Raw genomic sequence first — 23,930 nt, forward strand, 5'->3', positions numbered from 1 at the left:
GATTTCCAAAGGGGCCTGCATCTCCGTTTAGAAATTTTAGGTGGCCACACATGAAAAAAGATTGAAAACTACCAGTGTAGAGCTCAATGAAGTCAATGGAAAGATTCTGTTCCATTCAGTGGGCTTTTGGAATGGACCCTACTTGTTCTTGTTAGAGTCATGTCTGTAAACATTTTCCCTGTGAACTAGAATGTTTCCTAGTCTGGCAACTTGTTTCTCAGAAAACAAGAGAAGTGACAGATACATCTTAATCCTAGTTGTTTTCCTTCAGGAAATGCTATGTCTTGTGATGCTCAAGGAATTGAAGAGAGTTAAAACACTGGCAAAGGAAGAGGGATGAAATAGTCATACAGGGCTATAGGCATAAATGTTAATGTTTAAAGGTGAACGTATAATCACAAGCTACAGCATTGTGTGGATAACTTATTTTCTGTAAATATTCAAGTACTGATTAAGTGTAGAATATTTGGATCAAAAGTGCTATCGGCCAAAAATAGAAAACAAACTAGTATAAATCAAAGTCGAACAAGGGAAATTCAACTATAAATGCACGTAATGTTCTTTGTGTCTATTTCCCATTATACGAAAGTTGATCTTTGGTTCACCTTTTCCGCCTGTGGGTTGGTGAGTCTGCCTCTTTATTTCCGCAGGTTTCACAGAGTGGATTCCACATAAACATGTTAATTACCTGAGTTTCTTACTCATGGATAGTATTCAAAATATTGATGGGTGAACATGAAGACCAGATTCACAGCTTCTACAAATATGCCTAACTCCACTAGAGTGGATAAAGATGCAACCGTTTACTTCTGCTTAGGATCTAGCCTAAATTAGAAGATGTGGTGGGAAATTTTCAATCTACTCGTTGCTAAGGAATAACTCAACAAGATACTGTTCATTGATTTACAGGAGGTCTGAATGGCGTGCACACACGCACGCACACACAACTACCTGCTGTGACATCAAAATGATTAGGATGCCAGCTCCTTTTGTGGGAGGCTATGTCTCACTAGGACTTTGGGTCTTTATAACAGTTGGGTCACGTAACCCAGACATTAGTTGCTTCCCTACTTTGAAAGTTAGAAAATATACCATGACCTCGTATGACTTGGTCCTTTGCATTACCCTCAGCCCGTATGTTGTCTGCTCTCTCTCTCTGAGGGAGTAACGACTTTTCGTGAAGGCTGCGTCTGCTCTTAGCTTGCTAGGCTTTTGCTAACATGGAAGGTATAGGGAACTGGTTTGAACAAGTCTGGAGGTTCCAGGCAAGTGTGGGGAACACTGTAAACCACTACTGAAATGGCAAACAAACTTGCTACAGGAAGAATGAATGTGCCAGTGATACATCATGCTACATCCTGGTCTGCTCTGGGTGCATGAGACTTGGATAGAAAAATGTGGGAGAGGACTGAATTCATTTTACCAGCATCCTTTATGTTTATTCCTTTGTCCTCGCCCTACACCTGGTGATAAACCAAGGGAGGCAGGAGACCTTCTTTCACTTTCCTCTCTGTTTTGTTTTTGTCTTGTTTTGTTTTTCTTTTCTAAAGTGCGTATGCCTCCCCTTCCCTTTTTGGCTGGGAGAATGAAAGAAAGCCTTGTACTCTTTGGAAGACAGGTGGGGAGACATCCCGCCAGTGAGTGCTATGTGAACACTGCTTGCCTTTTGTTTATCTTCACTAATTGGTTAGAATGGATGGTATTAAGTTCCATCAAGTATGGGTGTTAGGGAATTCCTACATATCGTGCCTCAGGGAATTATAGTTTGGAAAATTAAATCTCTATCAAAAAAGAAGGTGGCTTGTACAGTTTATTGGCCCCTTTTTTGGAGAGGTGGGTTGGAGGGAAGCTTAGGAAAAGAGCCCTTTGTTTTCTTTTCAGGAAAGTTACACTGAAATTCATCTGTGCTGTATTCATTTGCCTTCATTCATGGGCAGCTGTCGGTTATACAGGACAAAGCCTATGAATTCCTAACCTCCAGATTCAAAACAGTGTATTGGAAAAGGTCTCACGCAAGACCTATTTTATGTGTGGGGGTGGGAGATATTTGTTTTTAGTTTGTATTCTGAGATTTTGCCCTTTTCCCCCTTCCCCGTCAGGTTTCTCATTCATGATATTTTTAATGGCATTTAAAATTCTCTTAGACTCCTTGATACTCATTTGTGTGATGTCAAAGTTTTTGTCACTACTTCAAAAATATCTTTCAAGGAAACCTGATAGGAAATCTCTTTAGTGGGATTTAGGATTAAATAGCCTTTTTAAGATCGTCTCACTTTTAAACATCAGCCACTAGAGAATGTATGTTTTGGTGTTTTAAAGTTCTAAATCATTTCAGAAGTTAGGATGTGGCTAGTTCATGATTGGAGTGAATGCTCTGTACTGAAACACTTTGTTGTGGCTAGCTTTGCTCAGGGTTTTCTCCAATAATTCCATGAATTTCAAGGGGGAAAAATGATAACTCGTAAATATCAGGGGCTAGGTCCTCAGCAGGTGTAAATTAGCATAAATTAACAAGGATGAACCACTTTCACACCAGCTGCAAATTTGTTTTGGATTATGCATCATATGTAGAAAAAGTTTAGTACTATAGTAGTGTGCCCCATTTCATAGTTTACAGATTCTTGAAACTAGGCTCCTTTTTATGCTGCCTTCATTTTGAATCCCTTTGCTTGATAATCAGATTTAAAAATATTTTCAGTTCTCAGTTGTAACATATAATTAAGATTTGAGATGACAGAGATGAACAAGTAGCATTCTTGCCTCTGTGCTGCTTCTGAAAGAAGTGACTAAGGCTACGTCTACACTAGCCAAAAACTTTGAAATGGCCATGCAAATGGCCATTTCGAAGTTAACTAACGAAGCGCTGAAATACATATTCAGCGCCTCATTAACATGCGGGCGGCCGCGGCACTTCGAAATTGACGCGGCTCGTCCAGACGGGGCTCCTTTTCGAAAGGACCCCGGCTACTTCGAAGTCCCCTTATTCCTATGAGCAGATAGGAATAAGGGGACTTCAAAGTAGCCGGGGTCCTTTCAAAAAGGAGCCCCGTCTGGATGAGCTGCGTCAATTTCGAAGTGCCGCGGCCGCCCGCATGCTAATGAGGCACTGAATAGGTATTTCAGCGCTTCATTAGTAAACTTCAAAATGGCCATTTTGAAGTTTTTGGCTAGTGTAGACATGGCCTAAGAGTTTCATAATTTAGGGCTTGATCAAACACCAAGCAAAGTAAACAGGGCTTGGATCAGGTCCTTAAAACCTCAAATTTTCTGACCAACTGGTGTAACTTCCCTTCCCTTTCTTCCCAGATTCTTCATACTCAGAACCTCCTGATGTTCAGCAACAGCTGAACCACTACCAGTCAGCAGCTCTGGCCAGAAACAACAACAACATTAGTCCTATCCCGCTTTCTGGGGCTGCTGCAGGCGCAGATCAGAAAACTGAAGCCATCCTTAACTGTGAATTTTGTGAATTCTCCTCGGGTTACATTCAGAGCATTCGGCGTCACTATCGAGACAAACACGGAGGGAAGAAGCTCTTCAAGTGCAAAGATTGTTCATTTTATACAGGCTTTAAGTAAGTACCATACAAAAAAGATAAACGGAAGTCACTTCTCACTCTTTAAGAGACGAGCATGCTAGTTCCTGAGACTGTAGCTTAGAAGAAACATGGGAATGGATGATCTGGGAGAGATGCATAAGAGCTGCTTTCCAGGGTAGTCTGTCCAGGGTTAATCTAATCCTGCTTGTTTCAATACTCTCTGCTGTAGAGGTAAGGTGCAAGGAGTCCCTGCAGTAGGTTGTTACAGAATAGTGTGTCCACAGAAAATTATTCTTCCTGACCATGAATAGTTAGAAGTTGGTAGATGCCTTGAGGCACAAGAGTATATGTCACTTCCAAAAACTGCTGCCTGTGGTTGTGAAGAATATTAGAAGCCTGTGTGAGCAAAAAGGAAGGTGGATGTTTTAGTTGTAATGGGGCTTCTCACACTCCTGGTCCCCAGGCCCCTGTTCTGTCCACAAATGCAGAAGAAATGACTCCAGTTCCAGGCACCCATGCATTTATTATGTGTGAACACACCACCACCTCCTATATCCAGTAGATCACTGAAAACCCTCTGGTTACCCAGTTTACAGGGAAGCAGAACCTTCCACTCCCTGGCCCATCCCCTTCCCCTCTCTGTCTCTCCCCTTTCTTGCACTCCGAGCTCCCTTATATAGCCCCTCTGCTCCAGTGCTCACAGCTGTCCGCCATCAGGCCTGGGTTTGCTCAGCGGGCTCCTATAACCCTCTTTGGTTGGAGCTGCCGTGACAGACCTCTGGATCAGGCTCTCTGGTCCATTGTTTGTCGAATAGGGAAGTAACAGAGTTCCCACTGACGGTCTAAAGAACTTTTGTGTAGTTTTATAGAACTTTTATAATCCTCCTCTGTCTAGTTCAGATGGCAGAAGTGCAACATATACCCAACAGCATGCGATGGCACAACTGAATATTTCATCAAATATTAAACAACCCAAAAAGAAGAGCTCAGCTATCTCCATGTATATCTGGTTGCTGATTGTTATTTTCTTAAGTTAGGTCTACACTGCCACAGAAGACCGACACACTTAGGGTTGATCTTTTGGGGTTTTGTTTTGCGTATGCACGAAACAGCACTTTCCAGGGTCAGAGTCGACCCCAGAACTCCTTGTAAGTGGTGAGGATTAAGGAGGGTCGACAGAAGGAACACTCCCGTTGACCTTCTTCCATGTAAACAGGTGTCAAAGCTAACCACTGATAAGTCAATTAGAGCTACGCAGTTGGAGTAGCTAAAATAACGTATCAGTGGTCGACTGCTATGTCTAGTCTAGAAGTAGCCTTAGGGATTTAGACTGGTGTTGATCACTTATTTCCCAATCAGTCACACTGGACATAACAAAATTGTCTTAAATCCCATTGTCTTAAATTGTCTTCAGTCATAGAATTAAATATATTGACACTCGTGACAGGGAAGTTTGTGTTCCTTAAGGCGGTGTTTCCGAAGCATTTGGGGATTATGTCATTCCTCTTAGAAGTGTAGAAAAGTCACAGCCTCTGTTCATTATGAAGAGACACAGAACACCACCCATCTAATGTCAATGAAAAGATTCCTATTGACTTCATTGGGCATTAGATCTGGCTCAAAGGCGGAAGAGTCTGTAATTTCCACACTGTTGAGCAAAAGGAACTGTAAATTCCCTTTTTTTTTTTTTTTTTACATCTGATGAAGTGGGTTATACCCGCAAAAGCCCATGACCTAATATATTTATTAGTCTCTAAGTGCCACAGGACTGCTTGTTATTTGTAAAAGTTTATGTAAGAGTTAAGCTGCTTGCTGAATTTAGAAACAGCACCCCTCCTTAATCCAAAATTATTGAACTGCTCAAGTTTACAAACACCACCTCCACAGCTGAACTTGTTGCCAGATAGGTAAGTAGTTGACTTGTTAGGTATAGCTGAGTATGCAGTGCACTGTCTTCTGAATATGCAAGTAGTAACATAATTTGCAGTGCCACAGTACTATGCATTAGTGGATTTTTATCAGTCCTCCATTTTCAAAGCTTCATAACTGTTTTTAAAATATTTGGGTTTTTTCCCCCTGAAACATAGTGCAGAACATTTACTGCTACCGGAAGTCTGTTCACATTCCAAATCTGGAGCGTAGCTGTTCAGTTGTTTCTGGAAAAAAAAAAGATGGAAGAATAGTTCTCCTGTCAGAAAGACATTTATCTTCAGCCTTGTGACTCCAGAATAGTTGAAGGGCTTTTGCTCAAAGTTTCCGAACATGTTTTGCCCTTGGCAGAGATGAGGCATGGAAGAGTTCAGCCCAAAGATCTCTTTCTGACCGTGTGGAATGGAAATTCTTTTTCTGCATTAACTGTAGCAGTGCAACCACAGCAATAGAATATTTTGGTGGAGTACGTGATGGCTATGTAAGCGTGCAATCCTGCAGATATAAACACACATCTGTTACTCATTTGAAGAGTCCCACTGAAGTGTCATGTGGCTTTAAACACAGGACTAAGTGGCATCTGTAGCACCTTAGATAACATTTCTGTAATAAAGTTATGGCACCTGAAATATGTAGGCTTCTGAAAGACTGATTTTTCTCTCTCCTGCTTCTCTTTGCTTTCTAGATCTGCTTTTACTATGCACGTGGATGCTGGACATTCAGTTGTTCCTGAAGAAGGACCCAAAGACCTGCGCTGTCCTCTTTGCCTGTACCACACCAAATACAAACGTAACATGATCGACCACATTGTCCTGCACAGAGGTAAACACATCAAAGAAAACACTGAACAATGCCTGTTCGCTCCCTCTGAGTGAGAGCAATAACGTCTTGAGTAGACCAGTAGCCCAGGCACATGTTTGTAAGGCGTTTTATTGCTTTTCTCTGAAGCACAATGTATCAGACTAAAGTGGAAGGAGGACAGGTTTGAAACGGCTGTTTAGAATTCCTGCCAAAAATGTTTACAATCATCTGACACTGGTTTAGTGTGTGCAACATGTTTCCTGTCACTCTGTGGGGCAAAACAGCACCTTCTGGACCAATTTTCCCTCTATTTTTTCTATCCACGTGTGGAATAAATTTTGTTACAGGCACTGAGGCTACAGGAGGGTATGGGCATTCTGCTAATCAGCTGCGTAGTATTTGAATCTCTCCTGGGTGGCCTCCCAAGTGCTCAGCTTATGGGGAACACTGCCGCTGACCCAGACACGTGTTTATCATGTAGATGTATTTCTAAGGCACCCATTACCTTCTAATCCCTTTCTTAAAAGGTGGATTTCTCTCACCTGCTCTGTTGCTGGATTCCCCCAGAGGATCCCGTGGGGACTTAAAATGTCTTTCTTCACCAGACCTGTGTCAGCTATTCTGAGGAGCGAAAAATGGCCAAAACTTTTTAAAACAAATTAAGAGCTGATTTAGGGGTTGTCCTGTTCTATTAACCACAGGTCTGGAAGCTCAGAAGAGACCCCTGTTCAGACTCTCTGGGCTGGGATTGCAGCAGACAGTTTTCACACTTGATGGTTATAGACGGTCTGTTGGCTGCCTACATCCAAACCCATGTGCTGGAATGGTACCCTGCCAACTTGCAGATTAAGCAGAATCTTGGTGTCCAGTATTGATCCTGAGCATATGTGGGCTTCACGTGCCCTCTTTTCCTGGGGGAGTTGGTGGTTCTGCAGCGGCACTGTCACACTGTATGCTGCACTTTATTTTGGGCTGCTGCTGGGTTAGAAAGGATCCAAGCAATGAAACAGATAGTTGATAGGTACTGCCAGAGGTTGGAAAGGCTGCATTGAAGGGGCATCTGGGGTGATCTGAGAGACTTTCCTGGGAGTCATAAGTCATGTGATATAGTGAGTGTGAAAGCTTGACAGGTAAGAGAAGTCAGTGATAAGCTCACCCTCACCGCATATTACAGCACTAGAGAGCCCATGTCTGTTAATCTGCAGGGTCTGTCTTCTATGGCTTTTGAGGAGGAGGTGGGTTAAGGTGTGTTTGGGTAGATAGAGGCATCCGTGAGGAATGTGTTTATCAGCACTTCTGGGGTGTGATTGAGTCAGAAGAGTTCAGAGGTCCTTCTAGGAATTGCTTGTGCGTGGTGGTGTTTGTTTATTTATCATGGTACATAGGAGCCCAAGGAATGTTGTTCTCTGCCTTGTGTTCACGTCTGGACCATGTGATTAGGCACAACTTTTAAAATGAGAATAAATAAGCGTAAGTAAGTGAATGAGTTGTCGTCTGCTAGAGCTGGTTGGAAAATCTCTGCTAAAGCTGGACTTCTGAGGAAACCTGCAAAAGTTCAGTAATATGCTTTAGTAGCCTGTTTTGTGCTCAGAGGGTTGTGTAGACATTAGGGAGTTAATCTTCACTACACCCCCAGAAGAAAGCAGATAAACCTTTCTGTGGGTCAGTTGCTTAGCACCGCTGCAGCCACTTTGCACAGCTCTAGATATGCAGAACAGCCTTGATCCCCTGCCTTGGTGAGTCTTCAGGTAGAGCAGAGCAGTTCAGGAGGCAGCTGAGACGGAAGTAGCTCTCTGCACAGTTGCCAGAACAGTCCCCTGAGAGTTACTGGTGGCTGCACATAATAGAGACCAGATCAGTTACTAGATTGGATTGTGTGTGTGTTTGTGCATTTGCACATTCGTGTTCCTTGCTGAGCTGCACTTCTGTTTCCATTTTCCAGCAAGCTCTGTAAAGCAGAGCATCTTTTGTCTCCTGTTCTAATCTGGGCCTGTGGAAAGGGACATATGTTTTGTCTTTTAACTGTATCCAGTCTATCTCATGCTCTTGTTATACATCTCTAGACATACCAAATAAAACCTGAAAATGCAAATTGAATAATGCCAGAGAGATAGCCCTGTTAGTCTGTATGCTATCAAAACAAAAAAGCAGTCAAGTAGCACTTTAATGACTAACGAAATAATGATTATTTTGTCAGTCTTTAAAGTGCTACTTGACTGCTTTTTTGTTCTGAAAATGCAAAAAACCTGAAGAGAACTGAAGAGTCAACTGTGAAATGAGTGGGGGAAGCTTCCAACCTTAACCAAGTTCTTCTCCCTTCACTGTACCCCCATCTTCTTTAGACAAAACTTCTTTGTAAATAGACTTTGAGAACATCGTTGCAGGGAGTCACTCACCATTACACCTTCCAGGCAAAGTAAAGAGGCTTTAGTGTGAATGAGAATTGGGTTTGGGAAGAGTCTCATATGATGTCCATTTTCAAGGGCCTACGGGAAGCAGTTCTTTCAGACACACAAACAGCTATGAAGGCCAGAAAGCAGGTGAAAACCGGAATCCTCCACACAAATCCTTCTTCCCGATGACCCTGCGACCAGATCTATAACCTCATCATGGTGTTTGACCTTCGTTAGGGCAGCCTCAGCAGGGTGTTCGGCTGGCTAACACTCATGGGGACGGAGATACCTTCGCGCCTTGAGAGCTGAGCCTTCCTGGACAGGAGTGTGGCATGGAGTAGCTACAGTCTGTTCTGAAGCCATTCCAGAGACAGAAAGAAGGCTTTGGGGTCAGGCTGTCTGTCCAAGCACTAATGCAGGGGGCTGAGGGTGAATAAAGGAGGCTGTACATAAAAACAGTAGAGCTCCGCTAATTTACACCAGCTGAGGATCTGGTTCAATAGGTTGATTCCTCCATCCCCAGTGGATAACTGGTCACGTGTACGGCCCTGTGCCAGCTAGTTCTGACAATGCTTTGCCATGTGGCACAGAAGGGTGAAAACACACCCTGTTTTCCAGAGGCCCCGATTGCAATGAAAGGTCCGTGATTACACAGGATGTAGCTGACACAGGCAGCACATCCCCCTCTCTTTAATCAGAGCAAATGGGTGGTGGTAGAAGCTGGGCTATCCACTGGGCAAAAGCCATGCCAAGCTGGAGGGCTTGTTAGATGTTCAAGCCAGAAGTATGTTTTCAATTAAAAGTTACGGGTACAGGAAGTTGTTCATCTGTCCCCGCGAGCCTCTGCTATATGTCATCTACTCAGCTCCATCAGGTACACGTCATCCGGGTGGTTTAATTTACCTTTGACGGACACAGAGGAGCAGGACTTCTGCATCCTTTCCTTTAGTCGGAAGTGGGAGGGAATTTACAGAACCAGAGCCTGTCGCTCTTGGACTTCCCAGCAGTCTGTTGTGGAGTAGCTGGAACCAGGACACGCTAGATCTGGTGCCCTGGTCAGCCATTAGCCTTCAATTTAGCCCAGGTGACACAGTTGCATTTCACTGATGTTCCCACGCCATTTCCCAGTACTGAATGCAGCTTTAAAGCCAGATGCCTTGGTTCCACAAGTCCAGATGCAGAGAGCTCAGAGTGAGCCCTCTCAAAGGGCTTTCCTAGGCCCCACAACTTGAAATTCTGTTATCTCAGGACCTCCTGCCCCACCCCCTCATTTTCTATCTCTTCTTCTCCTGAGGGGCCATGAGTTGACCTTTTTACAGGTAGAACAACTGTCGCTGGTGCAGGAGCCAATCTCACTCATTGTGAGCCTTTAACAAAAATAGCTTTGGGGAAAATGCCACTCTTTTGGGGAGTTCTGTGAGGAGAAGGAAATATTTCCAATCAGGTTGACTTAGGGGTGGGGGCACAGTGGGAAGTTCAAAATGCTTGAAGGAGCTGAACGTTCAGGATATTTGAAGGACTCCCAGAAAAATAGATGAATGGGCAGCAAGGGCACATGACAGGACCAAAGGAGCATAATACATTCAATTATTTTATGGCTCTCATCCCGATATATATGTGGTGTGTGGGAGAGGTCAGGGTATTCTGTCTGTAGATATAAATTACTAGGAAACCAGGCTTACTTTAATTTCTCCAACTGGGTGGCAAAAGACCCAACATTTCCACATTACTAAAGAACTTGGTATTAGTCCAGACCCAGCTCTCGTGTGGCAGAGCTCCACTGAAATTCATAGAGCCACATCAGTATCCCTCAGCTGAGCACTGGGCCTACTTCTTTCAAATAAGTTGTTAATGATTTCCTATGTTCGAAACATTGAACTGTGTCTTAACCTGAAGTTTTACGTGCCTGTGCCCGAGTTCAAAAGGGCAGTTAAATAATGAAGGCTTTATGGTGCCCTACCAGTAAATGAGGGATTTCCCCTGTGGGCCCACAATATTCAGTGGACCATAGTGGATGAAGGAACCAAATTACAGGATTCTAGTTCAGTGGAAACAAGGAAATGTTTTGTTGGTCCCTCTGGAGTGTGTGTCATACAATATAGACAGCTGACTGTGTGTATGAGTAATATTAAAATATTGTGGAATATTTTTTCATTCTATATTTTAAACTAAAAATCTGAAGGATCTATTACATTGTTGGCAGGCTGGCATGAAAAAACAAACTAGTCTTACGCTATGTCTGTAGTAGGCAAATAAGTTGACTGCAGATCCACAGTTCTAGCTACAGCAGTTGCGTAGCTAGAGTTGAAGAAGGTCAACTAGAGAGTTTCTCCTGTCAACCTTCCTTATTCCTCACGTCTCGTGAGGAATACAAGGGTCAACTGCCACCCCCAGAGGTTGCATGTGAAATCAAACCCCAGGAGACCCTGAGCAGGTCGATCTTCTGAGGTCATGTAGATGTAGTCTTTTATAGTCATGTATTTAAAAATAAGAGTATCTGCGGCTAGAGCAGTACAGTAATATTTGAAGTGTCTTCTCTTGCACTGGTCTGCTGGCATTTTGTCACCAAAACCCACAGTGCATCCATATTCCCAGGGAGTTATGTTGACAGTAAATCAACAGAACATGGCACTTTTGTCAACAGCCTGTTGCTGCTCCCCCATGAGTCAAAACGCCTCTGTCAACAGACAGGGCTTCCAGGACACCGGGCAACCCTGTCTGCTCTGCTTCCAGTTGGCTGTTTTGTTGGGAGAGCGTCTGGGCACTCTGGCTTTTCTCTGTCGACAGAGTGGATCGCTCTTTAGATCGGCTTTGCGACCTGGCCACCATCTGTTGGCAAAAGTTTTTCTGGAAGATATCTTCTGACCGAAACTTCTGTTGACAGATCTCTGTAGTGTAGACGTAGCCACAGAGATCCACCATCTTGTCATCTGCCTCCTAACCATCAACTATCTGACTCTCTCACCCTGACTGTTAACTGCACCCCTTTTCTCTCTCTCCTCTCCTTTCTCCCATCCTGCTAATGAGTGTACTTAGGATGACCTCTGCATTCCCTACTTGGAAGAGGACTAACCCTACCTTTGTGGAGAGAATGTAGTTGCGTTTCTTTGTACTAGTCCAGTTTAGTTTCCCTAATGGTAAACTGCTTGCTGGTAAATGGATTGTATACATACAAAGCGAAGCTTGCTTCTTGGGACAGGGGACAGGAAAGGCTGTAGCTACAGTGCTGCTTTTATCTAAGAAGAAAATGGTCATCTCCTCATATTTATCTCAACAGAAGAGCGAGTGGTTCCCATTGAAGTCTGCCGATCCAAGCTGTCAAAATACTTGCAGGGAGTAGTTTTCCGCTGTGATAAGTGTACCTTCACCTGCTCGAGTGATGAGAGCTTACAGCAGCACATAGAGAAGCACAATGAACTGAAACCTTACAAATGCCAGCTCTGCTACTTCGAGACCAAACACACAGAGGAGCTGGACGCGCATCTTCGAGATGAGCATAAAGTAAGTTCTTCGCAGAATTTTCTGGGGCATTATGTTTACATTGCAAGTGGTAACTTAACTTTGAGAAAATGTAAGTGACTCCAGATTTGGAAATGATCCCCAGGGTGGAAAATTTATTTTATGGAAATTCTTATTTTCCAAAATCTTATTTGTTTTTATTTTTTCCTCTGAATTTTGGGTACCCACCTGAGCCAGTCAGGTGCCTGGAATTTACCTGAATGTGTTTGTAGAGCATTTATATTTGTGGAACATTTATATGCCTTTTAAAGCAATTATGAATCAGCAATTAAGGCAGGGTGATCCAGTTCCATAAGAGCTGTGAGATTCCAAAAGTTAAGGTTGCTGCGATAATAATCATCATCATCAACCTGGCACATAGCACATGTTTTTATACATGCGGGTTTTTACACCAGTGTTCCGTCTAATTTCTTTCCATCCATGGGCAGAATAAATTTTGTTTATGCACACCAAGGCATGTACGGACATGCACCATCTATAGAAACACAGGCTGCCGACCGTGGGCACTCTGCTAATCAGCTGGGCAGCACCTGAATCTCCCCTGGGCAGCTGCCTACAAGGAACACTGGTTTTCACATAAGAAAGAGATAAAAATATGTCTGTGTACCTCATGCTGAGTAAAGGATGCTTTGGCAGTATTAATGTGTGCCATTCCTAGACAGGTGTTATTTAGAGCCACTGAAATCATTAAGTATCCAGTGATGACTGTTGGCTTCTGATCAGGCCCTGTAGTTCTAACTCAAGGTGTTATAAGAGGTGATCCTTTTCAGTGGAGGTATGTTTATGGCTTCCCACTGCTTCAGCTGAGAAGTTTTTCTTGTCAGAGCTTGTAAGGAGAAAGCTACTAAACTCCTGTTAGTGGAAGCTGAGCAGCTACGTCCACATACTGGAAATGTATTCTTACTGCTTTTGCTAAACAAACCAAAAACGTCACTGACAGAAGGAGCGTGAAAAGTCTCAGCAGAACCTGCTTTGCTCTGAAAGCTATCCCAGTGCATTTTAAAAACCAGCTCGCTGAATGGCAGTGCTTTCATTTTCCTTCTGTCAGCTTGTTAATCATTGGCATGCTTCTCTCCACTTCTCTCGACTGCTGCTTTAGAATCTTCCTGCTTCTCCCTGTGCACATTTGTTCACTCTTGTTTTCGCACCAACTACACCCCAGGCCATAGGCCAGGATTCACTATTCACCCTACCTTCAATGGGGTGCTTCATTCTGGGAAGACGTTACCCTTGTCCTGGTAGATTCTCGTTGGATACGGCCACACCGTAGCCATAATGTGAAACATCTTAATTGCAATTTCGAGTTAACTTATTCTGAGCTTTGTGCCAAAGTTTGAAATAAGGGGCTATTTTGAACTTTCCATTACTCCTCATACGACAAGGGGTACTGGAACTGGAATACCAAGCTCGAAATAGTGCTGCGGTTTCAAGCACAGTGTGTAGCCACGGAGTTGCTATTTCGGGATACTTTTGCATCCCGAGATAGCAACTGTAGTGTATGCATGGCCAAAATAAACATGAGTATAATAAAAGCTTTGTTATCGAGCATGTTGGGAGAATAGGGGGCAGCGGGGTTGCTGGTTAGTCATGTATTTCAGTTATCTAAGAGTTCGGAGTGTGGAAGGGGGCTCTGGGCTGAGGCAGGGGGTGCATGGTGGGAAGGGGTGTGAGTGCTTGCCTGGCAGTGTGGACTCCAAGCTGGGGCTAGAAATGTGGGGGCCAGGGTGCAGGAAGGATTGGGATTTGAGACAGGGCAAGAGGTTGGGTGTGGGAAGAGGAGGTGAGGGCTCTGGCAGGGGGTGCAGACTGTGGGGTTTGGGAAGAAGGAGGGAACTGCAGGCTTGGGACCAAGGGGGCTGGAGTGCGGAGAGGTGCAGGGATTGGGCTCAGGAAGGGAGTCTGCGTGTGGGGCGGGAAGGGGTTTGGGTGCAGGAGGGGGTTCAGGAGCGGGGTCAGAGTCAGGAGATGATTCGGAGTACCAGATCTAGGCAGTGCTCTGCTCAGAAAGCTCCCCGTGAGTGGTGATGGGTCCTTGCTGCTCCTACATGGAGGCACGACTAGGCATCTCTGCCTCTGTCTGCAGTTACCACACACACAGCTCCCTTTGGCCACGGTTCCTGGCCAACGGGAGCTGCAGAAACAGTGCTTGGGCCAGGTGTAGCGTGTGGAGCGCTTTGTCACCCAGGAGCAACAGGGTTGTGTCACTGCTTCCTGAGTCGTGCTGTATCAAAGCAGTGGTGTAATTATGGTGCTACTGGAGGTGCTGTTGTTTTCCAATTGGTCTGAATACAAAGTCCTGGCCACTAGTGGTCATTAAAAATCTTAGGGTGCTGGTCTCATAAGAGCTATTAACCCCAATGTCCTAGTCACTGTTCATCTTGGGTAATTGTATTTCGCGCCTCTGTTGTAAATCTCTGTCCACGGTCTCAGCTGCGTCCCCGAGTTCTTCACTTCCCAACCAAAGCTGTTCTGTGCTATTACTTTGAGCAGTTAAATAGCAGGCACAGTTCACCCACGGGTTAGCTAAATTTCACTGCTGGGTGAAGTGTTCCCTTTATAGTTTGTAAATCAGTTAGTGAAGCACTTAGCAGTCCTTTGTAATGAAAATTAATCTGTTATTAATGAGTGAACATGCACTCCCTGGGACAGCGGGCATATCTAGTAGTAAAGAAGCTATCTCTCCATGCCTTATACTGAATGAATCATCCCCAAAGGGTTTTACTGCTCTAGTGTGGTGCTATTTTACTATTATACCACATAGCTTTAGTAATCCCCTGCAATGATGAAGACTATGGAATGGTTGGTGGTTAAATATGGTAGTGGTAATAATAAGTTTAATACTGGTACATAAGAGAAAACAAGGGAGATTCATCAGCGTACAAGATTTTTGCGAGGTAAAGCATGGACAAATGCACTGTAAAAAAAAAAAAAGAAATAATTAGCTGGCTGTCTAATTGGATTTGAAGGGAATGGGTATTAACTTGAAAGAATATAGGTAGAATTGGCCTCTGGCCATTGCTCTGCAAATAGGCTTTTTTTTGTTTTGGTTTGGTTTGGTTTTTTGTTGTGTTTTTTTTTTTTAATAGACCTGAATATTAATGGCTGTTTGTATTGTTTCTTTTAAGGTGAGTCGTAATTTTGAGCTGGTGGGACGGGTGAACTTGGATCAGCTGGAACAAATGAAAGGGAAAACGGAGAGCTCCAGCAGTGACGAGGAAGAAAAGGAAGAGGAGATGAGTCCCAAGACTGAAGAGAGAGGTCAATATTGCTTCCTTTTCTTGCAGGCTGGGCGTAAGGAGTGTCTCTGACAGACCCATGGAACAAGATTAGCCAGTGCATCAACCACAGATTTTTTCAGGAACAGTGGGTTCATGTCAGCAAAGGCCAATAGAAAAGATGCACGTTGAGAAATAGCAGATAATTAGGCAACTGAAGTCTTTCGTACATGTGAGTAAATTGTTTTGTAGCATGGTAGCACAGAGGGCTGTGGAATGTGTACATTGGTAACCCCCTTGCAACGTTGCTGTTCAAAGTTAATTAACCCTGTGTGAAATCAAACTTAGGGAGAAACTTATTTTGGGAGCATCATCATTCTTGCCTCTTGCTTTTCTTTAACGTTTTGTCCTTCCCTGTCCTTTATGCGTGACTCCTCTTTTTAGGTTCAGGCTGGCTAGTAGCTATGAAGCAAGAATAGCAAAGTGTTCCCTTTTGGAAGCACATTACAAGTAAGATCCCCTTTCAGCAACATATGTAAGCATGCGCCTGAGATTTAGAATGTGAGTGCTCCCGTTGGTTGCAATCAGACAATTCACTTGCTTGAAGGCTGGGCACTTGATTAAGTGTGCTCCTGAATCATACATCAATTTCAGATTACAAGGACGGCCCCATTAGAGCTGGACCACCTAAAGCTGACATTTTGTACATTTTCTGCCAGTGACTTTGACAACAGCTTTCCCAAGAGGAGTGCCAAGGCTGAACAGCCTTAGTTTCCCAATCTGTTCCCCAGCTCCAGAGCAAGTGTGTCGGGGTATGCCAAGCAGCATTCCCTCTAGTTTTTTCCAACCATGGCCAAATAAATTTTATGTGCACTGAGGCATGTGCCGATGTGCACCACAAATAGAAACACAGACTGCCGACTGTGGGGAGCTGCGGGTGTCTGCTAATCAGCAGAGTGGCGCCTGAATCTCTCCTGGACGGCCACCCAAGTGCTCAGCTTACAGGGAACACCGTGATCCCGGCTCTCTGCTCCTCTCTGGAGAAGAAGCCAAATGTTCTCTCTCTCTGCCCCTGCGGCAGGCAAGTTGGAAAGCTCTTACCAGTCCCTCAAATGAACCTTACAAGAGCTGCCTTGGCGGGCAGACAAAAGTTTCTCCTGGAATGGAATTGTTCTGAACCCTTTCTGTGATCATCCTCACCATTTGGCTGGTTTGGGGGGTGGGGGGGCGTGACTTTTTTCAGAAATGTGAAATTTTTCTTAGGAAGCAATTTTCACTCTTCCAGCCGGCTCTCCTGTACAATCTGCATCTGTTTTCCTCAGCAGCACACTAGTCATACAGAACTCATCTGGAGGAAAATGGGGTGCTTATTCTTTTCTGCAGCTGCTGATACTGGTAGTTTAACCCATGTTAATTGGAGAGGGACTGCAAAAGAGAAATGTTCAGTCCCCAAAGTTTTTTTCCTTTAATATTTCTCTGTCGATTTTGGGCTTATGTAATTTGCCAGAATAGCCCCAGGAACCAAAGTATTCTGTATGTTCTCAGAACCCAAATTCCCTGTAAGATGAGCTCTTGGGCAGCTGCCCAGGACAGATTCATGTGCCACCAAGTAAATTAACAGAGAACCCACGGCATGTGTTTCTAGTATGGTGCATATCATCATATGCCTTGGTGCCCATAACAAAATTGATTCCACCCATAAATGGAAAAAATTAGAGAGAACCCTGGTAGTGACTCTCAAAAGTCAGGTTCCGTGAATCCCATTACCAGTTCCCAAGTCCCATCATGCTGTTGACTTGCAGGTTTCCGATTTCTCTATCCATCCAACTAAAAGAGAGCTGTAAACTTTTTTTTTCTTTTTTTTTTTTTGTGGCCTTAAAAAGAATTCAAAATTTCTTTCAAGAAATGTTTTCAGAAGGGAAAGCAACCCACCTCCTTGAAGTTTTCAAACTTAATGTGCTTGTCTCCTAGGCCGCATGCAGAACAGAATGTGGGTTTAGGTCGTGTCTTTCATTCCAGTGAAATCTTATCATGTCAGCTGTTTTAGTGTCACAGTACTATCAGTACCTAGGGTATTGCTTTGTAAGAATTTTTTGTGCTCAGCCACGCCTCACCCAGAGCTTTTGTTTAATGAGGGGAGGAGTGTTGGATGAGAAACCACATAGCTGCTATCAATTTTTTTCTCCATCAGATCTTTGGTGGTGGCTCTTGAGAAATTAAAAGATCGGCAGAAGAGATGTCTTTTTCAGAAATCTGGCATCTGTAAAGGTGCAGCATCCCATGCAAAAGTGTAACTCAGTGTAATTAGTCCTGTCATATCAGCAGTGTGTTTTGAACCTAAGAGTTTTTATGCTGAAAGCTTCAGCCTGTACTACTTTAGTTACGGGGCCATATGCTCTAACCTGCAGCTTCAGCAGACCTGTTAGCTGCCTGTAGCGACCAACACAATAAAAATCTTATTTTAACCTGTTTTCTTGGAATGATGGCTATGCTCAGCTTGGTAGAGCTGAGGATCTTACAGCTTTCGTCTGGATTTCTAATTCAGGGAGGCATTCACATTCACAAACTTTAAACCTAAACCAACCAGGAAGTCCTGGGGAGCGGGAGAGGAGCAAGTGTGGTCTGTCCTATTTGGAAGGGGTATAGGAGTTCCTAGACTAGCACTCATAAATGTTAATGGGAACGGCAAGTCTAAATCCCCCTCTGGCATTTGAACAAAGTGGTATCTGTTGTCTGCACCACCTCTGTGCAGACCCAGAATAAATTTCCTGTTCGTTTACCGTAGACTAGGTGCTTTCTGGCACAGAGGAACACCTATTGCCTCAACACTCCTTACCTTCAGTTACTGGCAGACTAGCCCTGGCGTGGAGATGAGCTGATACTTGTGAATTTGTATCCCATGCATAAGTGTGTATGACCCAGCTTAGGAGCCAGAGCCTTGACTGGTGTAAACTGACCCGGCACCTTTTGAATCTACGAAAACAGCAAGAAGTCCCATGGCACCTTATAGTGTAACGGATATTTTAGAGCATAAGCTTTCACGGGCAAAGACCCGCTTCATCATCTGACAGGACTTCTTGTTGTTTTTGAAGATAAAAACTAACTCAGCTACTCCTCTGATACTTGAATCTTTGCTGATTTCACATCAGCCAAGCATCTGGCCCCAGGATTCTTAACCATATAATGAAGTGCTGCATCCTATGAAACCTGAAGCCGGTTCTCCAAAAACGGTAAAGGAACGTTCCCTCTCCAGTTTAAACAGCCTAGTCAAGATTACCAGCTTGTTCCAGCACACGTCTGTACAAAACATGCCTGCCGAGAACAGGAGTGAGTGTGGGGGTGATTGAGCTCAGAGTTTCTACATGAACGGGCTACATTTTAAAGTGAAGAAACCAGGCAAGCAGAGATCAAAATGGAACAAAGCAAAAGCCCTTTTCTTTCATTGTGTCGGTGGGGAGGAGTCAGAAAGACATTCTGTTGATTTCTTGCTTGAGATAATCCCTGCTAAGGAATTAATGCTCTGAACAGATGGTGCTGTCTCATTCCCAGTGAAAAGAATCAACCGAGATAGTCCATGCAATTATTTTTAATGGCTTGTGTGGCAATCTTCTTAATTTGTGAGCGACGGTTTCATCTTTTGTTAACACTGGCTCCCTTCACGAAGGGTTTGGTTTCCGAAGCTCTGAGTGTCTGCAACCTCCCCTGGCTTCAGCTGAAGTTGCAGGTGCTCAGCTCTTCTGCAAATCAGGTCACTGGCATTTTGTGTAAAAGGTGAGGATGGGAGGAAACTTCTATGCAGTTAAATATCACTGAAGAATAGTATCATGTACTGCTTTACATGTGAGGTGTTACATGTATGGGCATGTGGGATTCATCTGTGCAGATCAGATGCCTAGTGCAAGGAGAGCTTACCCAACAATTTGCTTTGTGACTGAAAAAATGCATTTAGATTTGTCTTTTCTTACATGCTCTTCCCTCATTAAGCTTCCCTCATAAAATTGATTTTGAACTCTGAAGGAGGTACACCTGTTCTCTTTCCACTGGAATGCAGAGAAAGGAGGTGTACCTGGTGGGGTAGCAAACTTCATTATATCCTGTCCTGAGGATGGGGAGCTGGACTCTTGAGCTGAAAAGTGTGTGTGTGGTAAGAATTTTGAGCCCAATTTTTGAAAGGGGTTTCCCTGCCACCTTTTCTAAAGGATAGCAGAGAAGGCCAACGCCAAGTGATTGTAACCCTTCCTTCTCATTATAACGTTGATCAATCTGTGAATTATGTTTCTTTTATTCTTTCCCAGATTCCATAATGTTTCCCGACGGTGGTGCTCCTGGGAAACGTTTTCCATGTGAGTTTTGCGGGAGGTCATTTACAGAGGGCTCTGAGTGGGAGCGGCATGTGTTGAGACACGGCATGTAAGTTTGTTTACCAACTCCTTTCCTTCCCCACCCCTGCCCCACCACCAAAATAAACCCCAGCAACTAATGATGGCATGTTTACACAGAGGTAAGCCAATAACGTTAGTAGGTTGCCATCAGAACCATTATATGAAATTCTCTTGTCTGTGTTATAAACTAGATGATCATTATCGTCCCTGCTGGACTTAATATTTATGGCTCTAGTGAACCCAGAATTCCTCCATCTAACGGTTGTTATTTCCCCATTGTCAGGAGTAGGAATATCTGGTATTCAAACATTCAGATGTGAGTGGTCCCTTGCATCTTCAGGCCCGAATCAGATCCCAGGGCGGGAGGAACCTCTTTTTGAGATCTGGGTCATGATGGCAGAAATCTCACCAGTATGGCTCATCTTCAGAATTCAGCGCCATCTAACCCCAAGTTAAATCATGGGACCGAGCTGGCCTTAAACCCAACCTCAGAATCCAATGCTCAGTGTCATTCTGGTCTGAACACCACTGAATTGACCTAATGAAGCTGGAAATGAATGTTACTGTTTTCAAGCTCACAGGCTGGCATTGAAGATGCCTACAAATCATCATGGTGCCCTTTCCTCATGGGCACCACCAATTGGTTTCCCTTTCTACTCTTTCTCTTAGAACACTGACGTTAAACTTACTGTGAACTTTGTGTGCAAACAGTTGCAGTAGTATTGGATTCGTTCTCTTTCATTTGACAATTTTATTGTCTGAAACCTCTTAAGTGCTTTATACCTACCTCAAAATGGAGAGTTCTTGCACCAATCCTGTCACCCAGGGGACATGTTAATACATTTTAGGAAAACTGCTAGAGGGGCGACTCCTTGGGTAGGGTTGATGGGATGCTGCTGGAGAGGAGGCAGCTGGGGGTGTATTTGGAGTATGCTGATGGGGGGTGTATGTGTAGTGAGTAGGGTGCTGGAAGGGGGTACCTGAGGTGTGTGTCCTAAAAGAGGAATTTGGGGGTGCTTGCCAGCGGTACTCACTGAAGCAGGGTGCGTCTGAGGGTTGGGGATTGGGAATGGGGATGGGGGAATGTTGCTCCCATTCACAATGGTAGGGCAGCTGGGCCTGGGGTGGATGAAATCCAGCAGCCATGGCTGCAGAGGAATGGACCAGTCAGGGCTCTCTCTTTGAATTGTAATAGCCGTTCTTCCAGAATCTTGGGCACTGCCTATTATTTGAACAATACCCCTGGACAGAAGAGGGAAGATGAAAAAAGCGGCTGTGTCTGGGAAAGCCCAGTTGTAGGAGAACCCTACATTGGGAGATAACAAATACTTCAGTTTTCTTAACCTTCACCTTGTCTGTTTGTTGCCCCACTCCCTTCTGGGTTATCCTGGGAAGGAGCAAGGCTAAGGGAGTAAACCTTGACGGAAAATCCGGAGGGGAGTCCGAAGGCGGTTCTGTGCCAACTTCTGGCATTGACCCAGCAACTCCTGCAGCTGAGCTGGTACCAGACGTAGACGTTATCCTCTCCTTTGGACTACATCAGTAAAGCCAAGAGGGGAACACTGGTGTCTGGGCTGCCCAGAGTCCCAAAAAATTGCCCAGGCTCGATGCTGGAGAGGTACTCCAGCATCGCTTAACAGCAATGAACCAACACGGGAGGTAACAGATACCGGTTATAAGCTCTTGCTCAATTGGCGTAGAGAACGAGTGCCAGGAGTTGCCTTCAACGGTGGGAGAGATGGTCACATTCTCACTGGACAGTCACTGTCCGCCTCAAGCTGGGCAGCCCCCAGCCAATAGGGTACTGTCCCGCCACAGTTCACCTGCCTCCCTGGGTGCGTGAGGCTTAAGGTTCCCAGACCTGACAAGTGACTGAAATTTGAGCACCAGGCAAACCAATAAGAAAATAAACCAGAAAAGGAAACCATCAAAGTTTTAAGCTTGCTTGCTGGAATGTGCAGACCATGCTGACCAGTTTGAGTGAAGATCTTCAGGACATCAGCGACACCCAAAAGACCGCTGTCATCAACGAGGAACTGAAGAGGCTCCAAGTTGACATTGCTGCTCTGCAAGAGACACAACTCGCAGATTCGGGATCTCTAAAGGAAAAGGACTACACCTTTTTCTGGCAGGGGTAAAGCCCAAGAAGAACCCAGGGAGCATGGTGTTGGCTTCGCCATCAGAAACATCCCTCTACAAATGGTGGAATTAGTCATGGGCGGATCAGAAAGACTCCTTCAGGTCATACTTCAAACTTGCGCCGGTCCTGTCCACCTGATCAGCACTTATGCTCCAACCCTGTACGCCGCACCGAAAGTAAAAAAACAAGTTCTATGACGTGCTTAGTGCTGCCATAGCGCAAATACCTGCTCATGAACAACTGTACATTTTGAGTGACTTCAATGCGAGAGTTGGAGCTGATCGTGACTCATGGCCTTCCTGCTTAGGCCACTTTGGTGTGGGTAAAATGGATGAAAACGGACAGCGTCTTCTCGAACTTTGCATGCACCACAATCTGTGCATCACAAACACATTTTTCCAAACCAAGCCACAGCACACAGTGTCATGGAGACACCCACACTCGAAACACTGGCATCAACTAGACGTGGTCATCGCTAGACGTGATAACCTCAGAAACGTCCTTCTGACAAGCAGCTATCATAGTGCCGACTGCGATACAGATCACTTGCTAGTTTGTTCCAAACTCAAGGTGATTCCCAAGAAGCTGTACCACTCTAAACCAACTGGAAGGCCCCGCATTGATGCCAGAAAGACAGCAAACTCAGAGAACCAAAGAGTTCAGAGAGACCCTCGAGGAGAATCTGTGCAGCAGCCCTGGGGGTGCTGATGTGACATCCAGATGGCAGCATCTGAGGGATACAATTTACAACACGGCCTTGTCGGTGTTTGGAAGAAGAGCCAGAAACACAAATGACCAGTTCGAAGCTAACTCCGATGAGATGATTCCTGCCATCGAAAAGAAGCGCGCTGCACTCCTGGAGTACAAACGCTCGCTGAGCCAGAGTACCCTGCAAGCACTCAGAGCAGCCAGAAAAACAGTACAGCAGATGGCCAGGTGCTGTGCCAACAACTACTCACTCAAGCTATGCAGCAGCATCCAGACCAGTGCTGACTTTGGTAATCTCAGGGGAATGTACGCGGGCATTAAGAAGGCATTAGGACCCACCCAGAGCAAGATGACACCTCTGAAATCCAAATCTGGTGAAGTCATCGGTGACAAAGCCAAACAGATGGAGCGCTGGGTTGAGCACTACTCCGAGCTGTACTCACGCGAGAACGTTGCGGTTGATACAGCCCTCGATGCCGTCGAGCTCCTACCAGTAATGGACGAACTGGACCAGGAACCAACTGTGGACGAACTGAAGAAAGCCATTGACAGCATTGCAGTAGGAAAGGCCCCTGGCCAGGATGGTATACCACCAGAGGTAATCAAGTGTGCCACAGACATTCTCCTGGAACCCCTACATGAGCTACTGTGCCTGTGCTGGAGAGAGGGAGAGGTTCCACAGGATATGCACAATGCTAACATCGTAACCTTGTATAAGAACAAAGGAGGCAGAAGCGACTGCAACAACTACCGTGGAATCTCCCTCCTAAGCATCACTGGTAAACCGTTCTCTTGCGTCATCCTCGGCAGACTCCAGAAGATTGCTGAGAGAGTGTATCCCAAATCACAGTGCGGATGCCGCGCAGAGAGAGCTACCATTGACATGGTCTTCTCTCTGAGGCAGCTGCAGGAGAAATGCAGGGAGCAGAGGAAGCCACTCTATATTGCCTTCATCGACCTGACCAAGGCCTTTGACTTGGTCAGCAGGGATGGTCTGTTCAAACTGCTCCACAAGATAGGCTGTCCTCCACGGTTACTCAAGATGATCCAGTCTTTCCACGAAGACATGAGAGGAATCATCCAGTATGACGGCGCATTATCGGATGTTTTCAGCATCAGGAGCGGCGTCAAACAAGGATGCGTCCTTGCTCTGACATTGTTCGAGATCTTCTTCGCGCTCCTCCTGAAGCATGCCTTTGGATCTTCAACAGAGGGCATCTTTTTGCACACAAGATCTGATGGGAAACTGTTTAATCTTGCAAGGCTGAAAGCTAAATCCAAGGTGCGGGAAGTCCTCATCAGAGA

At 44.9% G+C, this 23,930-nt stretch overlaps 1 protein-coding gene across 6 annotated transcripts in view; it reads left to right on the forward strand.

The window, feature by feature from the left end:
- ZNF462 (zinc finger protein 462) overlaps positions 1–23,930 on the forward strand; it is a 113,313-nt gene that overhangs the window by 84,923 nt on the left and 4,460 nt on the right. For all 6 annotated transcript variants that reach the window (XM_074994627.1, XM_074994628.1, XM_074994626.1 and 3 more), the window contains 5 exons: positions 3,307–3,574; positions 6,153–6,289; positions 11,939–12,162; positions 15,306–15,438; positions 19,691–19,805. In XM_074994627.1, the coding sequence (XP_074850728.1) occupies positions 3,307–3,574; positions 6,153–6,289; positions 11,939–12,162; positions 15,306–15,438; positions 19,691–19,805 (877 nt within the window). The remainder of the gene's footprint in view (positions 1–3,306; positions 3,575–6,152; positions 6,290–11,938; positions 12,163–15,305; positions 15,439–19,690; positions 19,806–23,930) is intronic.

The sequence above is a fragment of the Carettochelys insculpta genome, chromosome 5 (genome assembly GCF_033958435.1).
Source record: "Carettochelys insculpta isolate YL-2023 chromosome 5, ASM3395843v1, whole genome shotgun sequence".
NCBI lineage: Eukaryota > Metazoa > Chordata > Testudines > Carettochelyidae > Carettochelys > Carettochelys insculpta.